This window comes from Dermochelys coriacea, chromosome 15, assembly GCF_009764565.3.
Source record: "Dermochelys coriacea isolate rDerCor1 chromosome 15, rDerCor1.pri.v4, whole genome shotgun sequence".
In the NCBI taxonomy this organism is placed as follows: Eukaryota; Metazoa; Chordata; order Testudines; family Dermochelyidae; genus Dermochelys; species Dermochelys coriacea.
In genome coordinates, this window is record NC_050082.1 from 5,700,462 (window position 1) to 5,721,205 (window position 20,744).

The window sequence follows — 20,744 nt, forward strand, 5'->3', positions numbered from 1 at the left end:
CAATGCTTGAGAATAGTTTTAGTCTGTTTCTCTATCACAAATATTTCAAAATTGATGGTATCTAAGCACCAAACAATCATTAAAATGAGCACAACCAAGTTCAAAGAAGGCTCTCCTCTGTTTCTCTGCATGACAGATCGTTTCCCCCCTTCTTGTCTCCTTCCCCCGCCCCTCCCCCCCATTTTCCTTTTTTCATTCTCACTTTTCAAAACTTCGCCAACTTTGGAAAAGTCAACGGGCAGCAAAAAGGGAAACGGAAGGCTGTCACTTGGTGACTCTTCCAAAGCTCAAGATGGTTTGGAAAATTATAGAGAAGAAAAAAGGAAAAATACTCTACACATCATCCATTCTACCACATCAGATTGTAAAGAAAAAAATGAATCAAATAAAAAGATCAATTTGAAATTAAATGAATGTTCTCCTGAAAACAAAAATCATATGAAAAATATTGAGGGAAACATCAAGTTACTATTACCTACCAAGGTTATAACAAGGGAGTGTGACACGGTGATTTCTCACTGTTCTCTTCACATCCCTTTGGCAAGGATCAATTAATCACCAGCTGAAAAGGTTCCCCTTGTTCGGGTGTTGATGGTGGATTTGATGGGTTGCAAAGGGCTGGACTCATTGACCCAGGAGGTCCCTACCAGTCTTATGTTCCTATGATTAATGGCTACAATGTGACACTCTCTTATAGTGTAGCTATAAGCATTCCCAGCCCAAGCTCTCGCCTCTATCTGGAGAAGCAGAAGCCACATTGTTGCCAAATGCTGAAGCTTTGCCCGTCAGGGTTCATTTACCTATGCCGATGACACAGACATCTGCACGGAGGACTTTCCCACTCTTCAAGACAACTTCCTTAAGCTTTAGGGGACACAGATGAAACTCATGGTTACTTTAAAGAACCTAGCAGTACCCAGCTGAGTTGGAATCTCACTCCAGTTCATGAAATAAGGGGAAATGACTCAATTGTAATTCTGCTTCAATGAAGAGATCATCCTACAGGATTCCCACTCTTGGGTCTTGTCTCCCTATTGTAAACCTGTAGCTATGCAGGATTCTTAGTCCCTAATGACACACAGTGGTAATGCATGATCTATGTCACACCAACCTCTCCTTTGGCTGGTGCTCATCAGCCATCCTAGATCCTAACTGCTGTCCAGACCCCCAGAATTGAAATCTCTCCACAGTAAAATCCAGTGACAAAAATATAGCGGGCTGAGATGTCTGTTGCCCTCACAGGTATGCTGGTGGGTGTGATGACAGAATGTGAATTTAATAGAACAGAAATGAGAAGAAACAATGAACAGCAATGCAAGTCTGAACCCCATCTCTGACAGACAGACCTCTGGACTTCTCTGGGCATGCACACAAAGGGGGCCAAATAAGGACTGCACGGGCGACTTGATTTCTGGCATTGCTAATTTCTCTGTGCTTTTCTCATGCAGTATTTCATTAACAGATGGGCTAGGCACCCTGATTGCACAAAGGGCATTTGGGCTCTCTGAGTGATGTCACAGGATAAGCCCTGTCTCAGCAGTGTACAGTGTGGAATCACCAAAAACAGGAGAATCCCTCATCCCATAATTACTGGAGGCTCATAGTGATCCCTATATTTAATTTGAACCCAGTTCACTCCACAGGCTGGGAGGATGTAGGGCTCGGGGGCATAGCCTGGCCTCCTCCCCAGCTCTCTTTACCCACTTTGGAGTCATAGGTGCTCCTAGGATGCAGGTTGGGAATGGTTCCTGCACTCCTTTGAGCACTTCACACTCTCCCTGTCCTTCCACACACTCATGCACAGGTCAGGCACAGTCTGGCCCCCAGTCCCCTTCCTTTAGCCCCACAATGCTCAGCTCCTGTGGAGCACCAGCCGCTGTACCTTGCCCTCCTGCTCCCGCAGCTCAGACACTTCAGTCTGCATGTAGAACTTCACCCTGTTGTTTTCAAACATCTGTGCAACAAGAGAGAGACAAAAGTCCTTACGCTCTGGAGCTACCACCGGCTTCTGGCTTCTCTGACTTTTCCTCCACAATCCCATTCCCTCCCACTTGAGCTACAGCACTCATCTTGGCTTGAGGGTGCACTGGAAATGGGCTCTGAGCATCTCTGCATCTCACCTGCTCAGTGGGTGTCATAATTTTGCAGTGTAGGAACACAAAATACTTGAGGATATTGCAATTAGGCCAATGGGAGAGGATATGACCAGTGTTTTCTTTTAGGTGTCAACCACCATGCAGCACTTTATAGCATCAGAACATTGCACTCTCATTTCATACATTAAATAAACCGAACACAATGATACGATTAACTGGTAGTGCCAGCAGGGAGATAAGACGCACACAGCTGTCCTCTGCTCAGCAGGAATCAGGGTCACTGACCCCATTGCTTGATCCAAAACAACCCTCTAAGAGACTGGTACGTCATAATCACCTTCATGAGCGCTTGGCCAAACTTCTCCCCAAAGAACTTCATGAAAGGCACTTCTTCCAGCTCAATCACAGACACGGAATGGGCCTTCTCTGTGAGGTAGGCTGCCACCTCCATCCCTGGGGAACAGAAGCAGGTCAGAGACAGCGCACGCCACTTCCTGCACTTCAGTGGGGTCTCTGGAGCTGAATTCAAAAGCTGTCAGGTGGTAGCTAGAGATGTGAGAACTTTCAATTCACCCTTTCAGGGCTGGGAACAGCTGCCATGGCAAGAGCAGCTGCTTTTGGGCTCAGCAGAAGGATGCACTGCAGATGGTATGAAGAACGTTTTCCACTCTCTCAGTCTATTGTAAGCACTGGGGGCAGGGACCATCTTTTTGTTATACATGTGTATTGTCACCCCTTCCCTCCTAGCACTGTCAGGATCTGATCCTTACTGGGGTTTCTGGTATGACTGCAATTTGAGGACTACTGCTGGTATGAATAATGATAATTTTGGCTCAGCATGACCTGGCTTGCCTCAAGCAGCCTGATTCCCTGTGATGGGAACTGGAATTGCTATTTTGGGATATTAAGTGTATTCATCGGTTGGGCAGAAACCAAACCTTCTGCTCTCCAAAGGGTTTCATAATGATTGTTTTTGTTCTTCACCCCAAGACCAATTATTTATTTGTGAAATTCTTACAAGGAAGAAGCCACAAAAAGGATTTGAAGACTGAAGAGATGCACTGCAATATACTTAGTAAATGGTCATTGAAAACCATCGCAGTTTGCAGTGGTGATGTAGCCATGCTGGTCCCGGGATATGAGAGACAAGGTGGGTGTGGTAACATCTTTTATTGGATCAACTTCTGTGGGTGAAATAGACAAGCTTTCAAACTCCACAAGCCTGAAAAAGATCTCTGTGGAGAGCGAAAGCTCATGTCTCTCACCCACAGAAGTTGGTTCAATAAAAAAATATTACCACACCTACCTTGTCTCTCTCATTTAAAACAGTAACATTATGAATAGAAGAACTAGGAGGAGCATACACTCTGTGGCTGGGATCATAGTCAAGCTTACTGAATTATACATTGCAAATAAGAGTCATTGTGAATTTAGCTCTTTTTTTCTAATCATGAACCAATCCCGATGTCTGGGAATGTGTTTATTTGGAAGCACTGTTCAAATAGTCTGACCAAGACATTTTCAACCCATCAGTTGTTTGTGAATTGTTCACTTTGACTATTTGCAGTTTGTGATTGGTCACCGAGGTTGCATGTTATAGTTTCTGCTTCCTGACTGGATGGATTACATCCTGAAATCAGGAAACTGACCCAAACAATAAGTATCCAATATGTGCATGCAGTCCATAGACTGGTCAGCCTAATTGTTCAGTCTTCTAGATAATTAATTAAATTAATTTATAAGTTGAGGTCAGGAGGGCTGTATCCTAGAAAGGAGTGACTCAGAGGACTTAGAGGTCATGGTGGAGACCAGCTTGAATAAAAGCTCCCAGTGCGCTTCTGTGGCTATAAAAGGACTAACACAATCTTTGGATGTACAAAGAGAGGAATATTGAGTAGGGAGGTGTTATTACCTTTGTATGCAGCATTAGCAAGACCATTGCTGGATACTGCATCCAGTTCTGGTATTCACACTTCAAAAAGGATGTTGAAAAATTGGAAGGGGTCAGAAAAGAGCTACAAGAACCATCAGAGGTCTGGAGAACCTACCTTATAGGGAGATATCAAAGAAGATGTTAAAAATTTGCAGCTTGGTTTATTTCCCATTTGAATTTGTCTACATTCATATTCCAGCCTTGGATTTTGGTATGCCTTTATCTGCTAGATTAAAAAATTATTCTCTCCATGTAAGTACTTCTGGACTGTGACAAACTCACTTCTTAACCTGCTCTTGGACAAGGATGGGATGGGATTTTCAGCAATGCCACCGTCATTTAGGAGTACAAGTCACTGCAAATCTCAATTTGAGCTGCTTTAGTCTCTTGCAGTAAGGCATGTTTTCCAGCCAGTTAATCTCTCTCATAGTACTTCTCTGAACTCTTTCCAGTTGTTAACATCCCTTTTAAATGGACATGGTATTTCAGGGCTGGTCTCACTGGCGCTTTATGCAAAGGTAAGATCACAACCCCTACTCCGACTCGATATTCCTCTGCTTATAAGACCATTATGTCATGATGACAATCTTTGTTATTTATTAAATCCATCTTAATTCATAATGGGTCTGTGGGTAGTCAAGAAGTATTATAAGAACCTGAAAAGAATGGAACGTTACCAATACAAGTAGACGATTGTGGCAGTAGCCACAAATGAGTCATAAGAAGTGAATTTTTCATTTAAAGGATGTCATGTGGCTGCATACAAAAAATAAAACAGCCCAGAAAATTCACTAGCTTCATGACCTAGCTATATCTTTTAAGGATCTACAATAGATTATTCTGGCCAAAAAGTTCACAAGAAAATTCAAGGGCTAGGTACAGGTCAAAAATATGATTAATAGATGTTAAGGTCTGACCTCATGAACAACACAACACATCAAATTTCATCTAGTGATTCCTGCATCCAATCTAATAACATCTGACTGAGCTAGAGCAGATCTTTTAGAGAGATGTATTGATTTAAAGATTTCAAGAGACAGAGACTCCACTACTTCCCTAGGTAAATTGTTCCAGTGGTTAATTACCAATGTGGAAAATGGGGAATTATAAAGAAAACTATAATATAACATCTCAAAGGGAAAATTCTGCCCAAAGGCCCCTGAATGGGATTCTTGAGATGGTCTGCCCAAGACCAAATCTCACCAAGGAAAGAGGCTCCCACTATAACTGCATTCTTGCTGCTGGCCAGTTTCACTACCCGGTTGGCATCTTCAGGGGTTCGGATGTTGAAAACATTCTCAACTTCTTTGCCTTTACAGCTAAGGGCTTTGGGCCTGAAAAACACACATTTAGGAAAAGAATTTGTCAGGTTTCAATTGTGGTTTTCTTATCTGCATCCTTTCTGTTACTAAACATGTCTCTGCAAGTGCTGCACAGAGTGACTCAAGGAGCCAACACACTGTCTAATATAACTGCAGGTGATCTTCCAACCGGCCACTACCAGCTGTTGCAGAGGAGGTGTAAAATTGCCATAATAGAGGTGGCCATAGAGGAAGTTTTCTGATCCCCAGCGGTTACTGATTGGCTGGTGATCTCAAGAAGGGGTTCTCTCTCTCATAAATGTTTGTCCCAAATCAGTTCCCTCCATCTGTGCCAGTGACAAGGGGCCTGGTGCTGTGGGATGGGTCAGAGATTGTAGCCACACTGCAGCAAAACAACAAATTGTACAGCAGAAATGCTGAATCTGGTGGCATCTTGAAAAAAATGTCAACTACTGTAGCTTCCCTAGGGACCCTGACTGAGATGAATGAGAGAGTTCAAATATTTTAGAACTAATGTTGCAGGCTTTCTGCAGACTCAGGCATGGGACCCTGCCTCAGTGACAGCTGGTCCAGTTTTCAAGCTTACCTCCAGTACCAAAAGAGCTGGAATCATAATGACCAACTAGAGAAATGACAGATTCTGGGGCCCAATGCTGCAGCAATGCCCGTGTCATCATTTATACACAGCAGAACAGAGATTGAGAAAGAGACATCCCAAAACAGACCCCAGACTGGTGATTTGGGCATTCGCCTGGGAAGTTGGATGCCCATGTTCAACTTCCTGTTCCACATCAAGAGTTTGAGAACAGATTCATAGATACTAAGGTCAGAAGGGACCATTACGATCATCTAGTCTGACCTCCTGCACAACGCAGGTCACAGAATCTCACCCACCCACTCCTGTGAAAAACCTCTCACCTATGTCTGAGCTATTGAAGTCCTCAAATCGTGGTTTAAAGACTTCAAGGAGCAGAGAATCCTCCAGCAAGTGACCCATGCCCCATGCTACAGAGGAAGGCAAAAAACCTCCAGGGCCTCTCCATTCTGCCCTGGAGGAAAATTCCTTCCCGACCCCAAATATGGCGATCAGCTAAACCCTGAGCATATGGGCAAGATTCACCAGCCAGATACAACAGAAAATTCTTTCCTGGGTACTCAGATCCCACCCCATCTAACATCCCATCACAGGCCATTAGGCCTATTTACCATGAATATTTAAAGATCAATTAATTACCAAAATCATGTTATCCCATCTCCTCCATAAACTTATCAAGTTTAATCTTAAAACCAGGTAGATCTTTTGCCCCCACTGCTTCCCTTGGAAGTCTATTCCAAAACTTCACTCCTCTGATAGTTAGAAACCTTCGTCTAATTTCAAGTCTAAACTTCCCAATGACCAGTTTATATCCATTTGTTCTTGTGTCCCCGTATGCTCATGTGAGTGCTCTAACCACTGGGTTATTGACTCTATCTCTGGTTTTTCCATGAGAAAGGGCTGTTCTTGCTCAGCCACCTAGCACCATGAGAAGGGTCACAGCTGCGAGTCCCCAGGAGAGAAAGAGACACTTTTCTCCAGCCCAAAGTTAGGTGAAGACATGTGTTTGGGTCCCGCCCCCCTCCTCTGCATTTCTAATTGGCTAGCTCAGGAGGCTCCCCATTCCACTTGCTGGGGTCTGCCAATCCCATTCTTAGGACCCTAACTCTCCCCCTGCATTGCATAGGGAGTCTGGGTACTGTGATACAGCAAGGCCAGAGGGCAGCAGAAGTGTGATAGAGGGGAAGTATGTAAGCCCCAGGATGATCAGAGCCTTATTCCCTGAGGACTAAGGAGAAGTTACTACAGGTTAATCAGAGCACCTGGAGCCACAGTAGCATTGGCCATTTTCCACAGCACCTAACTCAGGTCTGAGGAGTCCACTGGGTGGCAGGCAACTAAAAATTAGGCATTGCAATGCTCACCTTTGCGACATCTAAGTCTCTACGTGGATCTAGCCCTAAGGGATCTTAGGTAGATACGGGCTTAGATTACATCTGAAAATGGGATTTAGGGTCTTATGTAACTTTGATGCTTTTGAAAATTTTACCCAATTTTATCCTTATGTAAAAGGATTTAAAAGTATTTTCAAACAATATATTAACATATAAACATTTGGGACTAGATTCTTGAAGAAACTTGGGCATGACAATGCTGAGTATCAACTGCCTAATTTTTAGGTGCCTGGAACAAAATCACTGAGATTCACAAAGCCTGGGTTAGGTGTTATGACCCAACAGTCCAGTCTGGCAACAGACTAGGGGTACAGAGTTACTACTCTGTAAGCCAAGACATACCCAGACGGGCATGCTTCCCCTACAATCACCATCTTCATGATGTTTCACCAAAGGCAGGGCATGTGGTGTCTCTGCTGAAAGCTAAGAACTTTCTGGTGGTCATGGTTATTGCGGGATGTATGTATGGAAAATATTGTAAGAGTTATGTGGGGCCCAGTGAGCTGCGGGATAGTGTCACAGAGGTGGGAAAAGAGAAATCTACCCATGTCTGTGAATCTCAGGGGGCACAATCTTGACCACATATCTTGATGTGGACTGTCCCACTGTGCTATTATACAGACCTAATGTTATCATATGCAGGAAGTTACAGTAATGCAATGTTAATGTTGTACATTTAAATACTCACAAACCAGGAAATGTGAATGTTAAGGACATGCACGCGAAAGGCAAGTCTACTAGTATGCCTTACAGGACAGGGCTAGGTTCTGTATCATGACTTTCAAGCCCATAACATCTATTGGCAAGCCTCCATATCTTAGTCATTTCACATTTATATTCCTGCTCTCTACGCACATTCAGATATAGAGCTGTTCAGAAAATGGAATTTCTGTCCCAGAGAAGTTCTGGTATTTCAACATTTGTTTTCATCCTGAAACAGGGTCCTGCTATTTCCAGGGTCAGATTTAGGGTCCAATTCTGCAAAACACACTCATAGGAGCAATCTTTACTCATGAAAGCAACACAATAGTTAAGACTGAAACTGTGAAATGAAATGCTAAACTGTATTATACTGTTTAGCTACTAGGTGGCTCTGTGTCACATACCTTAAGCTCACAACAGCCATTCCTTCCTCGCAGGGCATTAAAGGATTTTATAGTGAATGCATCTTGCGTGTCGTTCTCTGCGAAGGAAGGTTTGTAGATAGCCCATATATGGCACAGAAGCCTGACTTGCTAGTAGCAGTCAGGCTTGTACTGAGTACAAGGTGTACATGACATGGGCATCACAAGTAAACAAGTGCCAGAGGAGGGCAGAAACAGAGGGCACAAAACAAAGGTCATCAGATCTTATCACCATACCACTCTTCAGTGCTCCAGAGAACTTTAGCTTTGGTGGAGCTTCCACCAGGACCCTGGAGATATCCAGGTATCGTCTTTAATTTATGCTATGGGGAAACCATTAGAGCATATCTTTAAATCCTTTGACTTTACTGAAGAGTCAAGGATTTATGACTATGAAAGAGAGTTTTGGCTATGTTTGATGCATACTTTATAACTCAGAAAAATGTGGTTTATGAAAGAGCAGGTTTTCACCAGAGAATTCAGGAACAAAGAAAATTCACATCTTTTATAAAATCCCTGCATGCATTGGCTGAGAACTGATTTTGGGAATGCAAACCATGAAAGTATCAGAGATAGGCTGGTTACTGGGTTAACTGACAAGACCTTCTCACAGCAACCACAATTAAAGACAGACTTAAATCTATCCCCAGCTATGTAGGTAGTAAATCACTCTGAACTAGTCAAACAGCAGGAGCAACCTGAAAAACCTGAAACTTAGAAGCTGTAAACATGGACAACATGAATGCTTAAAAAAAATAAAAAAAACAAAAAAAAAACCCAAGGAGTCCAGTAGCACGTTAAAGATCAACAGTTTTATTTGGGCATAAGCTTTCGTGGGTAAAAAACCCACTTCTTCAGATGCATGGGGCGAAAATTACAAATACAGGGAGCCACCTAAGCTAGCCAATGGGAGATGTCAACCAGAGAGGTGTTTGAACTCCTACCTGCTCTGCTCATGATTTACCCACTGATACTTTGGTTACACTCATTTATTCCAGGTTTCAGAGTAGCAGCCGTGTTAGTCTGTATTCGCAAAAAGAAAAGGAGTACTTGTGGCACCTTAGAGACTAACAAATTTATTTGAGCATAAGCTTTCGTGAGCTACAGCTCGCTGTAGCTCACGAAAGCTTATGCTCAAATAAATTTGTTAGTCTCTAAGGTGCCACAAGTACTCCTTTTCTTTTTACTCATTTATTCATCATTCACAAATAGTTTCTGTGAACATTTTAACCTGTGCATTGGTCATCAATTAGTAATCACTTCAGTAATCACTGTGCACAATTAGCAACTCCTGTTGCCTAACTTGTAACATGATACTGGTTTTGCTTCCTGGTTGGATCGCTCCAAAACACAGTTTTCAGGTTTGGCTGCACAAACCTTTCCAGCCTGAATGGCTAGTCGTGCGAACATATATTCAGACCAGGATTCATAGATCCCCACTTTCCTTTTTCGCAAATATTCTTGCAAACAAAAATTCCCCATTCAAATGGTTAAATCATGTTAGGTTGCTTGATCTAGATTCACAAAGGTGTTTTAGGTGCCTAGAAAATCAAAGTCTGAGTTAGGCTCCCAGGCTTTGAATGGGGAGAGACAGGTGCCATAGACTGTGGTTCACAAAAGTTAACATGCTAGGCAGGGAGTTGACTATGTTAGCCTATGGGAGATGCCAAGCAGAGGGGCGTCCTAAGCCCCACCCCTCTCCTGGAGATAGATGTCTGACTCAGGGCAGCTGGGAGGTTAGTGATTCTCAGCTGTAAACTCTCTTTGGAGTTTGCCTCTTCACAAAACAGTGCTGAGGCAGCTGATGCTTCCTCATTGGGCTAGAGAGACAGACAGACAGACTCACTCTCCTGATAGCTAGTGCATCACCCAGGATGTGGGAAAACCAGGGTCCCATCTCCCTGCACCAATGTTTCTTCAATGGTTTATCTACAGTGGCACAGCTTCAACAGGAGAGAGTTTGGGAGCCACAAAAGAGAATAGCCCACAGGCCAGTGGTTGGAGCATGCACCTAAGAGTGGCAGATCCCTGTTCAAATTCCTTCTCATCAGGCTGGGGGGAGACTTGAGCTGGGGGGAGGGGGTGTCTCACATCCCAGGTGAATGCCCTAATCACTGGGCTAAGAGTTGGGGAGCTCCTCCTTCCCTGCCCCTCTCACTGGCTGTGTGCCAACTCACTTGAGGGGCACAATCTGGGAGGCATGCTCTGAGCACACCTACCTGACCAGGCCCTGCACACAAATAAGGGGGCCAAATGCTTATCTGCTCCCAGTTCATGAATTGCTCTGGAGCTCAGGTGGGAGATAGGCCTCCAGACACTTAGAGGGAGGCAACTTGTGCCTACCCAGAGGCAGAAACATGCATCAAGGTAATTTTTTTAATGGGGAAAAAAAAATGTAGGTGCCTAGTGAATTGAGGCACCTACAGGATTCAGTGGGAGTTTTGTGGGTCACAATGCAGCCGAAAAGTGGGGGTTAGATGCCCAAGTACCTTTGTGAGTCTAGGCCTTTATCCCTAGGCACAAGCTCCTTATGTTCTCATAAGAGTAGAATTTCTCTTGGTGTGGATTACTTTTGTTTGTAGCTTACGTGTTTCCGGTTGCTATCAGCAGTTTGTTATAGTCCATCTTAAATCCATCCTTGAACACAGCTATCTTGTTCTTGATGTCCACAGCTGCAACCTGCAATCATTTCTAAATAACGTTACGGGGAAAAATCCGAGATGCTTATTGAGATACCAAAGGGTTTAGCTCCAAGTGGAATAGCCCAGAAGGCGCTAGGGCAAAGGGCTGGTCTCATCTCCAGGCACACTGGCAGCCTCGCCTGGTACTCTGGGCTGAGTTTTCCATGGATCACATTGTATTAGCTCATGCAACCAACTCATTCATTTGGCTTTAATCGTGACTTAGTATGTTGCTCAAAAAAAATCAGGGAGAGATACATAGTACTGGTGAAAGCAGCGAAGGCTGAGACAGAAGTCTCCAGGCAGCTCAGACAGACTTGCTTGCAGCACTACTTGTTATTCCAGTCTTGGGCCCATTTTGAATGGGGCAGCTATAAAATGGGTGCTTGTTTCAGTGCTATTTGTCGTTCAATATTCAATTTTAATAGACATCGGCAGCCATGTCTGTGACAACCTATCATTCCTAATCCAACGGTTTGAGGAAATTACCATCCTTATTTTAAGTGTACCTATTTTCTGTGGCTAAAGGCATGTGCCTCGAGCTGTCTGTAGTATTGATTAGTGCACTGAGAAGGCACTCACAATAGGCTCTTCACCATTTTAGGGCCCTACCAAATTCATGGTCCATTTTGGTCAATTTCATGGTCACAGGGTTTTTGAATTCATCAATCTCATGTTTTCAGATGTTCACATCTGAAATTTCATGGTGTTGTAATCGTGGGAGTCCTGATCCAAAAGGGAGCCATGGGGTGGGGGGGGAGGGGTCACAGGATTGCCAACCTCACTTCTGTGTAGAAGTGAAGACAGCAATCCGGAGCTTCCTGCAGCCGGGGACAGTACCCAGAAGTGGGTCTGATCTCCTCCCCGAGAGCAGCCATTCAGGGGAAGAGGAAGTCCTGTCCCTGCCCAGCCCAGCTGGGACTCGTAGCTTGGACTGGAAAAACCAGCCCCATTGGTTTTGGTTTGGATTGGTTCTCAGGTGCAGGGGTCTTTACCCTAGGCCTCTCCCACAGCAGCCATTAAATCCTGAGCTGTCCTGGAAGAATCATCATCATCATCTGTGTGCACGTAAAGATACCAAGAGCAAAGAACCTTGACAATTCCAGTGTGACCACAGACAGGAACCTGGCCAGCTATAACACTAGTCTTGCCTTAACCCCATCCCAGGTGTGTCTCTGAAATCTCTCTCTCTCTCTCACACACACACACACACACACACCATTGCAGCAGGAAATCTGCATATGAGGCAGCAGATGGAAGTGGCACAGCAGCACCACTTACTTGAATGCCCCTTTTAGATTCATAGACACCAGGGCCATGAAGGGATCATGGTGATCATTAGTCTGACCCCTTTAGAACAGAGGCCAGAGAACTGCCCCCAAATAATTCCTAGTGCGGATCTTTTAGCAAAACAACCAGTCTTGATTTTTCAAATGGTCAGTGATGGAAAATCCACTTTGACCCTTGGTCAGTTGTTCCTTACATGAACTGCATTGTCTATCATCAAGTGGCAGCTGAGCCAGCACCAGTCCTGCAAGGTCATACAATCAGGTCTTTGTGATAAATGAAGAATCAGGGCTGCATCCTTAATTACACTGTGGATGGTGGGAACTCCCTAAGCTACTGACCTCACATTAAACAGCATGAAGTGAAGAACAGGATCCAAACATGCTGAGAATTAATACAAGGAAAAAGCAATGGGTCTGAAGTTAGAGGTGAGCTGTCTGGGGTAGGGATTATCTGTCTTTTATACTTGTGTATACAGCACTTAGCACATTGCAACCCTGATCCTGGGCTGGAGCCTCGGAGTGCTGCCATAATACATATAAATAGAATAATAAAGATCCTGGCCCAGGTTTATGCCCAACATGCAGTTTGGTTTCCCTGTTTTGTCTCTTCTACCCAGTACCGTGGGGAACGAGGAGTCCAAGCACCTCGTGGGCCTTTTGGCACCCTGACACTCAGCAGAGCTGCATCACTCGCTGACCATACGAAGGTGGCCAGCAAAGGGGCAGGGAAAGGAAACGTGAACAGATAGGAAGAAGGAGTCTGTAAAAACAACTTGACAAAAAGTAAGCAAGGCAATGATTAGAAAATCTAGATGTAAAAGAGAGCCAGGATAAGTTGCCTCCAAGTGTATTAAGACAATAGTTAATGGCTTATTGCATCACTGACACTGACTCTGGAAAAACCACAAGCAATTTAGGAGATCCTGAAAAACTGGCTGACAAAAGAAGGAAGTTGGGTCACTGTATGTCTAACTGGTATCCTTGGTAAAATAATACAACCAGTCTTGAGTGGTCTAAGTCAGGGCCCAATTCCTAGAGGTACTGGGTAATTCCTATTGCAATACATGGAGCTGCAGTGCTCAGCACCTAACTCCTGTAGGGTGACAGCCATGAGCATGTTCAGTGTGGGAACAGCCACAATTAGCGTCCATCTTGTAGCTATTTGCTAGCCAAGATAACAGCAACTTTGAACAGAGACATACAGCTTGGATCTTGTTATGAAGTGAGGGCTTTAATGCAGCTTTTGGTAATATTTCTGTAGAGGCAATTTGACAGTGCCAGCTAGCAAAGCTAGCTTTTTCTTTTACTAGCCACATACAGTATCTGTGTTCGATAAAGAACCTCCAAGATGTACACTGTATGCTATTTTGTATGACTGCACCATGCAAATCTTGTTCTCCTTACCTGTGTTTCAGTCAGGACCTCAATGTCACTTGTACGGAAAAATTCCTTAGGGCGCAAGGTGATCTGATCTAAATGGGAATCCATTGACTGCAACAAAGAAGCAATTTTGCTGTCAATTACACAGTTTATAGTGTGTGAGAGATGTTTGTAAATTCCTAGTTACATCCCTTATACATGTTCCCAGTACTTTTCAGTGATAGCCTGAAATCTGTCCTTATAGTAACCAGGTACACAGGAAATCTGTGCAGGTGACCAGGGCTAAGGGCCTGAACCAAAACTCATTGAAGAAAACTGAAGGATCTCCATTGACTTGAATGGACTTGGTAGTGGGCCTTAATTCCTTTTATATTAGCTCACACTGCAGTAGAAGAATTGGCTTACTAAGAAAGACAGGAAGGGAAGGCTTTCAAATAGCTGTAAAGTGGAAGTTCAAAAGACATAACATGGAAGAGCACAGAGACAAACAAAGGGGCCAAGAAAAGGGTTACTTTTGGAAAGAGAATCAGTTATCCACCTGAGGGCAGAATTTTCAAGAGCAGCTAAGTTATTTAAGAGCAAATGTCCCAGCAAGAGTCAAAACACAAGCTCTTATCTAGTTCTTTTTTTAACCTAGTTATACTTTTGACCTTCACAACATCCCCTGGCAATGAGTTCCACAGGTAAATTGTGCATTGCATGAAAGAGTATTTCCTCCTGTTTGTATTAAACTTGATGCCTAGTAATTTCACTGGATTGTAGCCAATTAATTTGTAAACAGTGATACAAACATATATACACATAGGTAAGGAATAAGTATGAATTAAGGCAGTAATGCAAAAGCTTATATGTCCCAAGCCTGTAAGGCAATAAGTTACAAACTAACTGAGGCCAAAGGCTTAAAATTTGGACACAAGTAACTAACCTATACATGACCTTGAATTACAAGATGTCACAAGATAAAGTGATGTTATAAGTAAATGTTGCTAAATTGCTGAGAGTTGACAGCAAAATGCTAGTTTATACCAGCTTTAGATATTTTGAGTTAGGAACATCAGCAGATATTCAACCACAAGAATACCATAGAAACTTATTGACATGTGGCCCATTGGTGACTGCCAGTAGCAAAAATCCCCAATTGCTGGAGACGGGACACTAGATGTGGAGGGTTCTGAGTTACTACAGAGAATTCTTTCCCAGGTATCTGGCTGGTGGGTCTTGCCCACATGTTCAGAGTCTAACTGATCACCATATTTGGGGTCTGGAAAGAATTTTCCCTCAGGCCAGATTGGAAGAGGCCCTGAGAGTTTTTCGCCTTCATCTGCAGCATGGGACACGGGTCACTTGCAGGTTTAAACTAGTGTAAATGATGGATTCTCTCTAACTTGAAGCCTTTAAAGCATGATTGGAGGACTTCAGTAATTCAGCCAGAGGTTAGGGATCTATTACAGGAGTGGATGGGTGAGATTCTGTAGCCTGCGTTGTGCAGGAGGTCAGACTAGATGATCACGATGGTCCCTTCTAACCTTAAAGTCTATGAGTATATTTGATTTGTTCCTGCACAACATTTTGATTAAAAGACTAGAACAATATAAAATTAACAGGGAACATATTAAATGAATTAAAAACTGGTTAGCATAGGTCTCAACATGTAATTGTAAATAGGGAATCATCACAGAATGGGTCTGTTTCTATTGAGGTTTTGCAGGGATCAGTTCTTGGCCCTATGCTATTTAACATTTGTATTAATAACCTGGAAGAAAACATACAATCATCGCTGATAAAGTTTGCAGATGATACAAACATTGGAAAGTGGGTAAATAATGAAGAGGACAGGTCACTGATACAGAGTGATCTGGATTGCTTGGGAAACTGAACGTAAGCAACCAGCATGTATTGTAAGACAGCTAATGTATAGATCTGGGAACAAAGCTTGCAGGCCATACTTACAGGATGGGGGACTCTCTCCTGAGAAGCAGTGACTCAGACAGACTTGGGGGTTGTGGTGGATAATCAACTGTACATGAATTCCCAGTGATGCTCTGGCCAAAAGAGCTAATGTAATCTTGGTATTCGTAAAGAGGGGACTCTTGAATAGGAGTAGAGAGGTTATTTTATCTCTGTATTTGGCACTGGTGCCGAAATACTGTATCCAGTTCTGCTGCCCACAAGCAAGGGCGCTGGAATGGGGGCGAGGAGGGGGGCAAAGGGCCATGGCCCTCCCATTTTGAAAGTGGATGGGCCTGGTCCATCCACTTTTCATCACAGGCCAAGTCCCCTGCCCCTCCTCCTCCCCTGCTCCAGTCAGACCAGAACCTGGAGCCTGGCCTGGTTAAGGGCAGCCCCAGGAGCCTAGGCAGCCATGGACAGTCCACCTGCCCAAAGTGGGGGGGCTCAAGAGCAGCAGATGGAGGCTCTGCGGCTCCCCACAGTTGCCCAGGTGGCTCTTACCACAGCCTGGCTGTAGCTCTTCAGCTCCCAAGGTCCCACTCCCCCGGCCAGGCCAGAAGCTGGCGCCAGGTCAGGGTAAGAGCCATGCAGGCACCTGTGGGGAGCCGTGGACCCTCTGCCCAGGGCAGAGGGTCTGGGGGGGTAGAGACATGGACTACAGGCTGCTCTCAGCCCCCCACCCCCACCCCAGGCAGGTGGAGGGGCCTAGGCTCCCTGGCTCTGCCCACAAGTCCAGAAGGATGTTGATAAATTGGAGAGGGTTCAGAGAAGAGCTGTGAGAATGATGAAAGGATTAGAAAACCTGCCTCCTACTGACAACACTCTCCCATCCCCCTCCTGGCTCTGACGGGGTGAGGTCAGCAGAGCACACACACAAACCCTGCAGTGTCCTCTGCTTGAATCCTATTGGGTTATGGAGAGGTGGGCTGGCTAAGGGACCCTCCCCGAGCCTATGGGGAGAATCCACAGAGCCCGGAAAACTCACATAATTATGGGGGACAACGGAAAAAACAACAAGGACGGGTGTGAAGATCAAAAGGGTCAAAAAAAGGAAACCTGAAGGGAACACGGAGCAGAGAACCCTGGACGGCGCCCACTGCTCCTCGAAGGTGTCAAGGGAGCCAGCGGACGCTGCCGAGAGGAACTCTGCCCAGATGCGTGAACAGAGGGAGGATTGGAAATAGGCCCCACAGTCACAGAGAACCCTCTCAGCCAACATCCTCTCCCTGGGGTTTTAGACGGCCACTTTGGCCATTGCTAGGAAGAAGTTGACTGGGAGGTCCCGTGACTTTGTGGGGCCATGACAGGGTGTGATATATAAGGAGGTGGGGGGAGAAGTGCAGCCAAAAACGTAAAAGGGGGGTCCAGGAGGATCCCGAAAAGGGGCTGCAACCCGGCGCCCTCAAGGTACACGCGCTCCAGGATCTCCCTCATGCCGCAGAAGGGACAGGCTTTGGGGACAGGAGTGAACTGCGCCAAATCCACGCCTGTGCTCACAGCTCCATGGAGGAGCCGCCAGCCAATATCCCTGGTGGGCCGTGGGACGAGGATGGAATATAAACTGGCCCACTGGGGTTCCTCAACCTCGACAGAGGACATTGGATCCCGCCACTTGGTATCAGGGCAGGACACGAGGGTGAGGAAACAGAGTATGGAGCACAAATGTGTACAGATGTGCCCTTGGTGTGGTTTGAAAGCCAACCGGCTGCAGGTCACGCAGCTGGTTTCAGGTATCAGGGTAGGGTGGCAGGGGAGGCTCATGGGATAGGGGCCCGATGAAAAGATCCATAGGGCCTGGGGTGGGCGGGGAGTACCCTCCCTCAGGACCTGCTCGAGGTAAACTCAAGAGGCGGATGACAAGGCTGTCCTCGCTTCCTGAAGTACACACCGGGGAGTCAGAAGGGTGGAGAGTCCCATGAGTGAGCTGAGCTGAGCCTTTGCTTGGATGGGTGGCAGGCTTTTAGGGATAGATCAGGTTTTGTCCCAGTGACTAATGCCAGCTCCAGAGGAGCAGAGTTAAGGTTCTGTCGGGGTGGGAGACATTTTTAACTCAGTGTTCTCTGGTTTCCAGAGGTTTAAATTTGTCTTCACTTATCTCTTTATTTCCTGCTTTCCAGAGATTAAACGTTATACTCTTCCAGAAGATGGAGGAGGGGTATCACTAACTAGCCCACTTTAGCTCTGTGTGAAAGAAATATGGAGGCAGTGACTATCATTCTTTTTTTAAAAAATAAATTTATATTTATAACCTTCACTTCATCATTGTAAAGATTTCTGCCTAGGAATATATTAAAGAATTAAAGGTAACAATATAGAGATTAAATCCAATTCTCCCTGTATATGAATTTGCATTGGGAATATTTACAATTTCCTTATTTTTATGCAGACAGTGCAGTACTATGATTGAAAGTTGAACATAGGGTTTTGTATTTAATATCCTCAGTTGTTTGCAGAAAAGAAAATTCAGGCAAAAGAAGAAACAAGAGGTGCCAGTATATTTAGTTAAACATGCATTACTGCAATAAATTCTGCTACTTCCAGTACAGCCATTTGGCTCGATCAATGTCAGGTGAAATTGTAGTTGCTGCTCTACACCAGGTATATGAAAGGCGAAGGTGATTTAATAAAGTTGGGACAAGGTCCCCAGCCAAGCTTTTCTAAAACGGGTTATGTAACCTGAGACCTAGATGACCTGATTGTGCAAAGTGCTGAGTAGCCAGTAACTCTCTCTGGTTTTAGTGGGAGCTGAGAGCTACTCAGTACTTACGAACATGAGGCCACTTATTTAGATACCTAACTATGGACTTAAGAACGTGACATAAAGCATGTACATTGGGAAATCTCGGCCCCAGCTTTCATCAGGCTCCTTCCATTATTGGTCTTAGATGATGATATGATGAGGTAAGAGGAGGGTTCATGGGTTTGCCTCTGAAAACACACACTGAAAAGGTGACAAGCTCCAGAAGTCCCTAGAGTTAATTTTATCGAGAGTGCCTCAGTGCAATAAAAGGACAAACTAACAAAGTTTCTAGCGACTGGGACACCCACTGTCCAATGAGAGAAACATGAACATATTCTTATTTCATGTAGTCTATGAAACATTCTGGATGATACAAACCTTACTTAGCTTGGGTCGGTCATAGGGTAAGTGTCTGTCCATTGTGCACATTACGATCCTGTCGGAGAAACCTTCCTGTCTTAAGGTCTCCGCACAAACCAATCCAGCAGCACCTAAGAGGTATAAGGCCAGAAATTGCTACATATGTATTTTATTTAACAAGTGAAAAGTTTAGCATCCATCCAGTAGAGGACTCAACCTCTCACACTTTTTTTTGTGTGGAAATGACTGTATTCACAGAGTGGGAGAATTAAAATATATCAGGTGCAGGAGTTAGGGGTTACTTATACACAGGACATCCCCATTTCCCATTATTGCTCTGGAGCTAGGGTGTGTGTTATCTCAATAAAGACCAGGAACATAACTTACTGGGCTAACTGTGCAGTGAAGAAATACCCTGAGAAACTTGCAGTGGGAGCGGTAGTTAGTTACCCAGTGTGGGAGGTTGGGGAAGGGTTTCCACAAAGTTTGGGAGCAAATGTCTATAAATTAGGCGCATGGGGACATTGTACAAAGAGTCCTAGATTTTCATTTAGTCTGACTTGCAGCATAGCCCAGGCCAATGGTTAGTGTAGTGGCATACACAGATCTTGAGCTTAGTTAATAGTTCTGTATTGGTGGATCTGGTCTGTGGGTCTATACACATTAGGAGAGTGGACAGTTATGTACCCAGACTGGGAATGGGATGGGTGTATCCACAGACTGGCCAGGGAGATGAAGGATGTATATCAGTTAGCATATACTATTCACTGTTCTCTTTATATCCTCCACTGAAATGACAGAGATCTGCTGCTGTCAGCAGGCACGTCTCAATACCTGCTCCGATAATCAGCACGTTGGTGCTACTGACATTGTAGTTGCTGAGGGAGATACATTTTGCCATAACCTTTGTCCTTCTTTGCGTCAGAAGAGCCTGTGTAGCAATTAATGAGATGATTGTCATTAACAGTTCAAAGCTTTAACTTTGCCAGGTACAAATGGGAACAGCTATGAGTTATTTTGTAAAGCAGCTTGGATGAAAGCTTCACCTCTTATTGCCTGAAGAGGATTCCAAACCCATACCCAACAAAAGCATGATGGGACTATAAAGCCTTTCCACCAGACATGTGTCAAGGTTCCTTCCCACTCTAGGGTACAGATGTGGGGACCTGCATGAAAATCTCCTAAGCTTACTTTTACCAGCTTAGGTTAAAACTTCCCCAAGGTACAAACTATTTTACCTTTTGCCCTTGGACTTTCGCTGCCACCACCAGACGTCTAACCAGGTTTATTATTGGGAAAGAGTCGTTTGGAAACGTCTTTCCCCCCAAAATCCTCACCAAAACCTTGCACCCCCCTTCCTGGGGAAGGTTTGATAAAAATCCTCACCAATTTGCATAGGTGATCACAGACCCAAACTCTTGGATCTTAAGAACAATGAAAAAAGCATTCAATTTCTTACAAGAAGAATTTTAATAGAAGAAAAAGTAAAAGAATCACCTCTGTAAAATCAGGATGGTAAATACCTTACAGGGTAATTAGTTTCAAAACAGAGAATCCCTCTAGGCAAAACCTTAAGTTACAAAAAGACACAGACAGGAATATCCATTCCATTCAGCACATCTTATTTTCTCAGCCATTTAAAGAAATCATAATCTAACGCGTACCTAGCTAGATTACTTACTAAATTCTAAGACTCCATTCCTGTTCTGTCCCCGGCAAAAGCATCACACAGACAGACAGACCCTTTGTTTCTCCCCCCCCCCCAGCTTTGAAAGTATCTTGTCTCCTCATTGGTCATTTTGGTCAGGTGCCATCGAGGTTATCCTAGCTTCTTAACCCTTTACAGGTGAAAGGGCTTTTCCTCTGGCCAGGAGGGATTT

General features: G+C 44.5%; 1 protein-coding gene across 3 annotated transcripts in view; it reads right to left on the reverse strand.

The window, feature by feature from the left end:
• AIFM3 (apoptosis inducing factor mitochondria associated 3) overlaps positions 1-20,744 on the reverse strand; it is a 92,154-nt gene that overhangs the window by 32,640 nt on the left and 38,770 nt on the right. For all 3 annotated transcript variants that reach the window (XM_038373477.2, XM_043498238.1, XM_043498237.1), the window contains 8 exons: positions 19,699-19,795; positions 18,883-18,995; positions 13,839-13,925; positions 11,052-11,143; positions 5,233-5,363; positions 2,434-2,549; positions 1,883-1,954; positions 801-864 (listed from right to left, as the gene is read on the reverse strand). In XM_038373477.2, the coding sequence (XP_038229405.1) occupies positions 801-864; positions 1,883-1,954; positions 2,434-2,549; positions 5,233-5,363; positions 11,052-11,143; positions 13,839-13,925; positions 18,883-18,995; positions 19,699-19,795 (772 nt within the window). The remainder of the gene's footprint in view (positions 1-800; positions 865-1,882; positions 1,955-2,433; positions 2,550-5,232; positions 5,364-11,051; positions 11,144-13,838; positions 13,926-18,882; positions 18,996-19,698; positions 19,796-20,744) is intronic.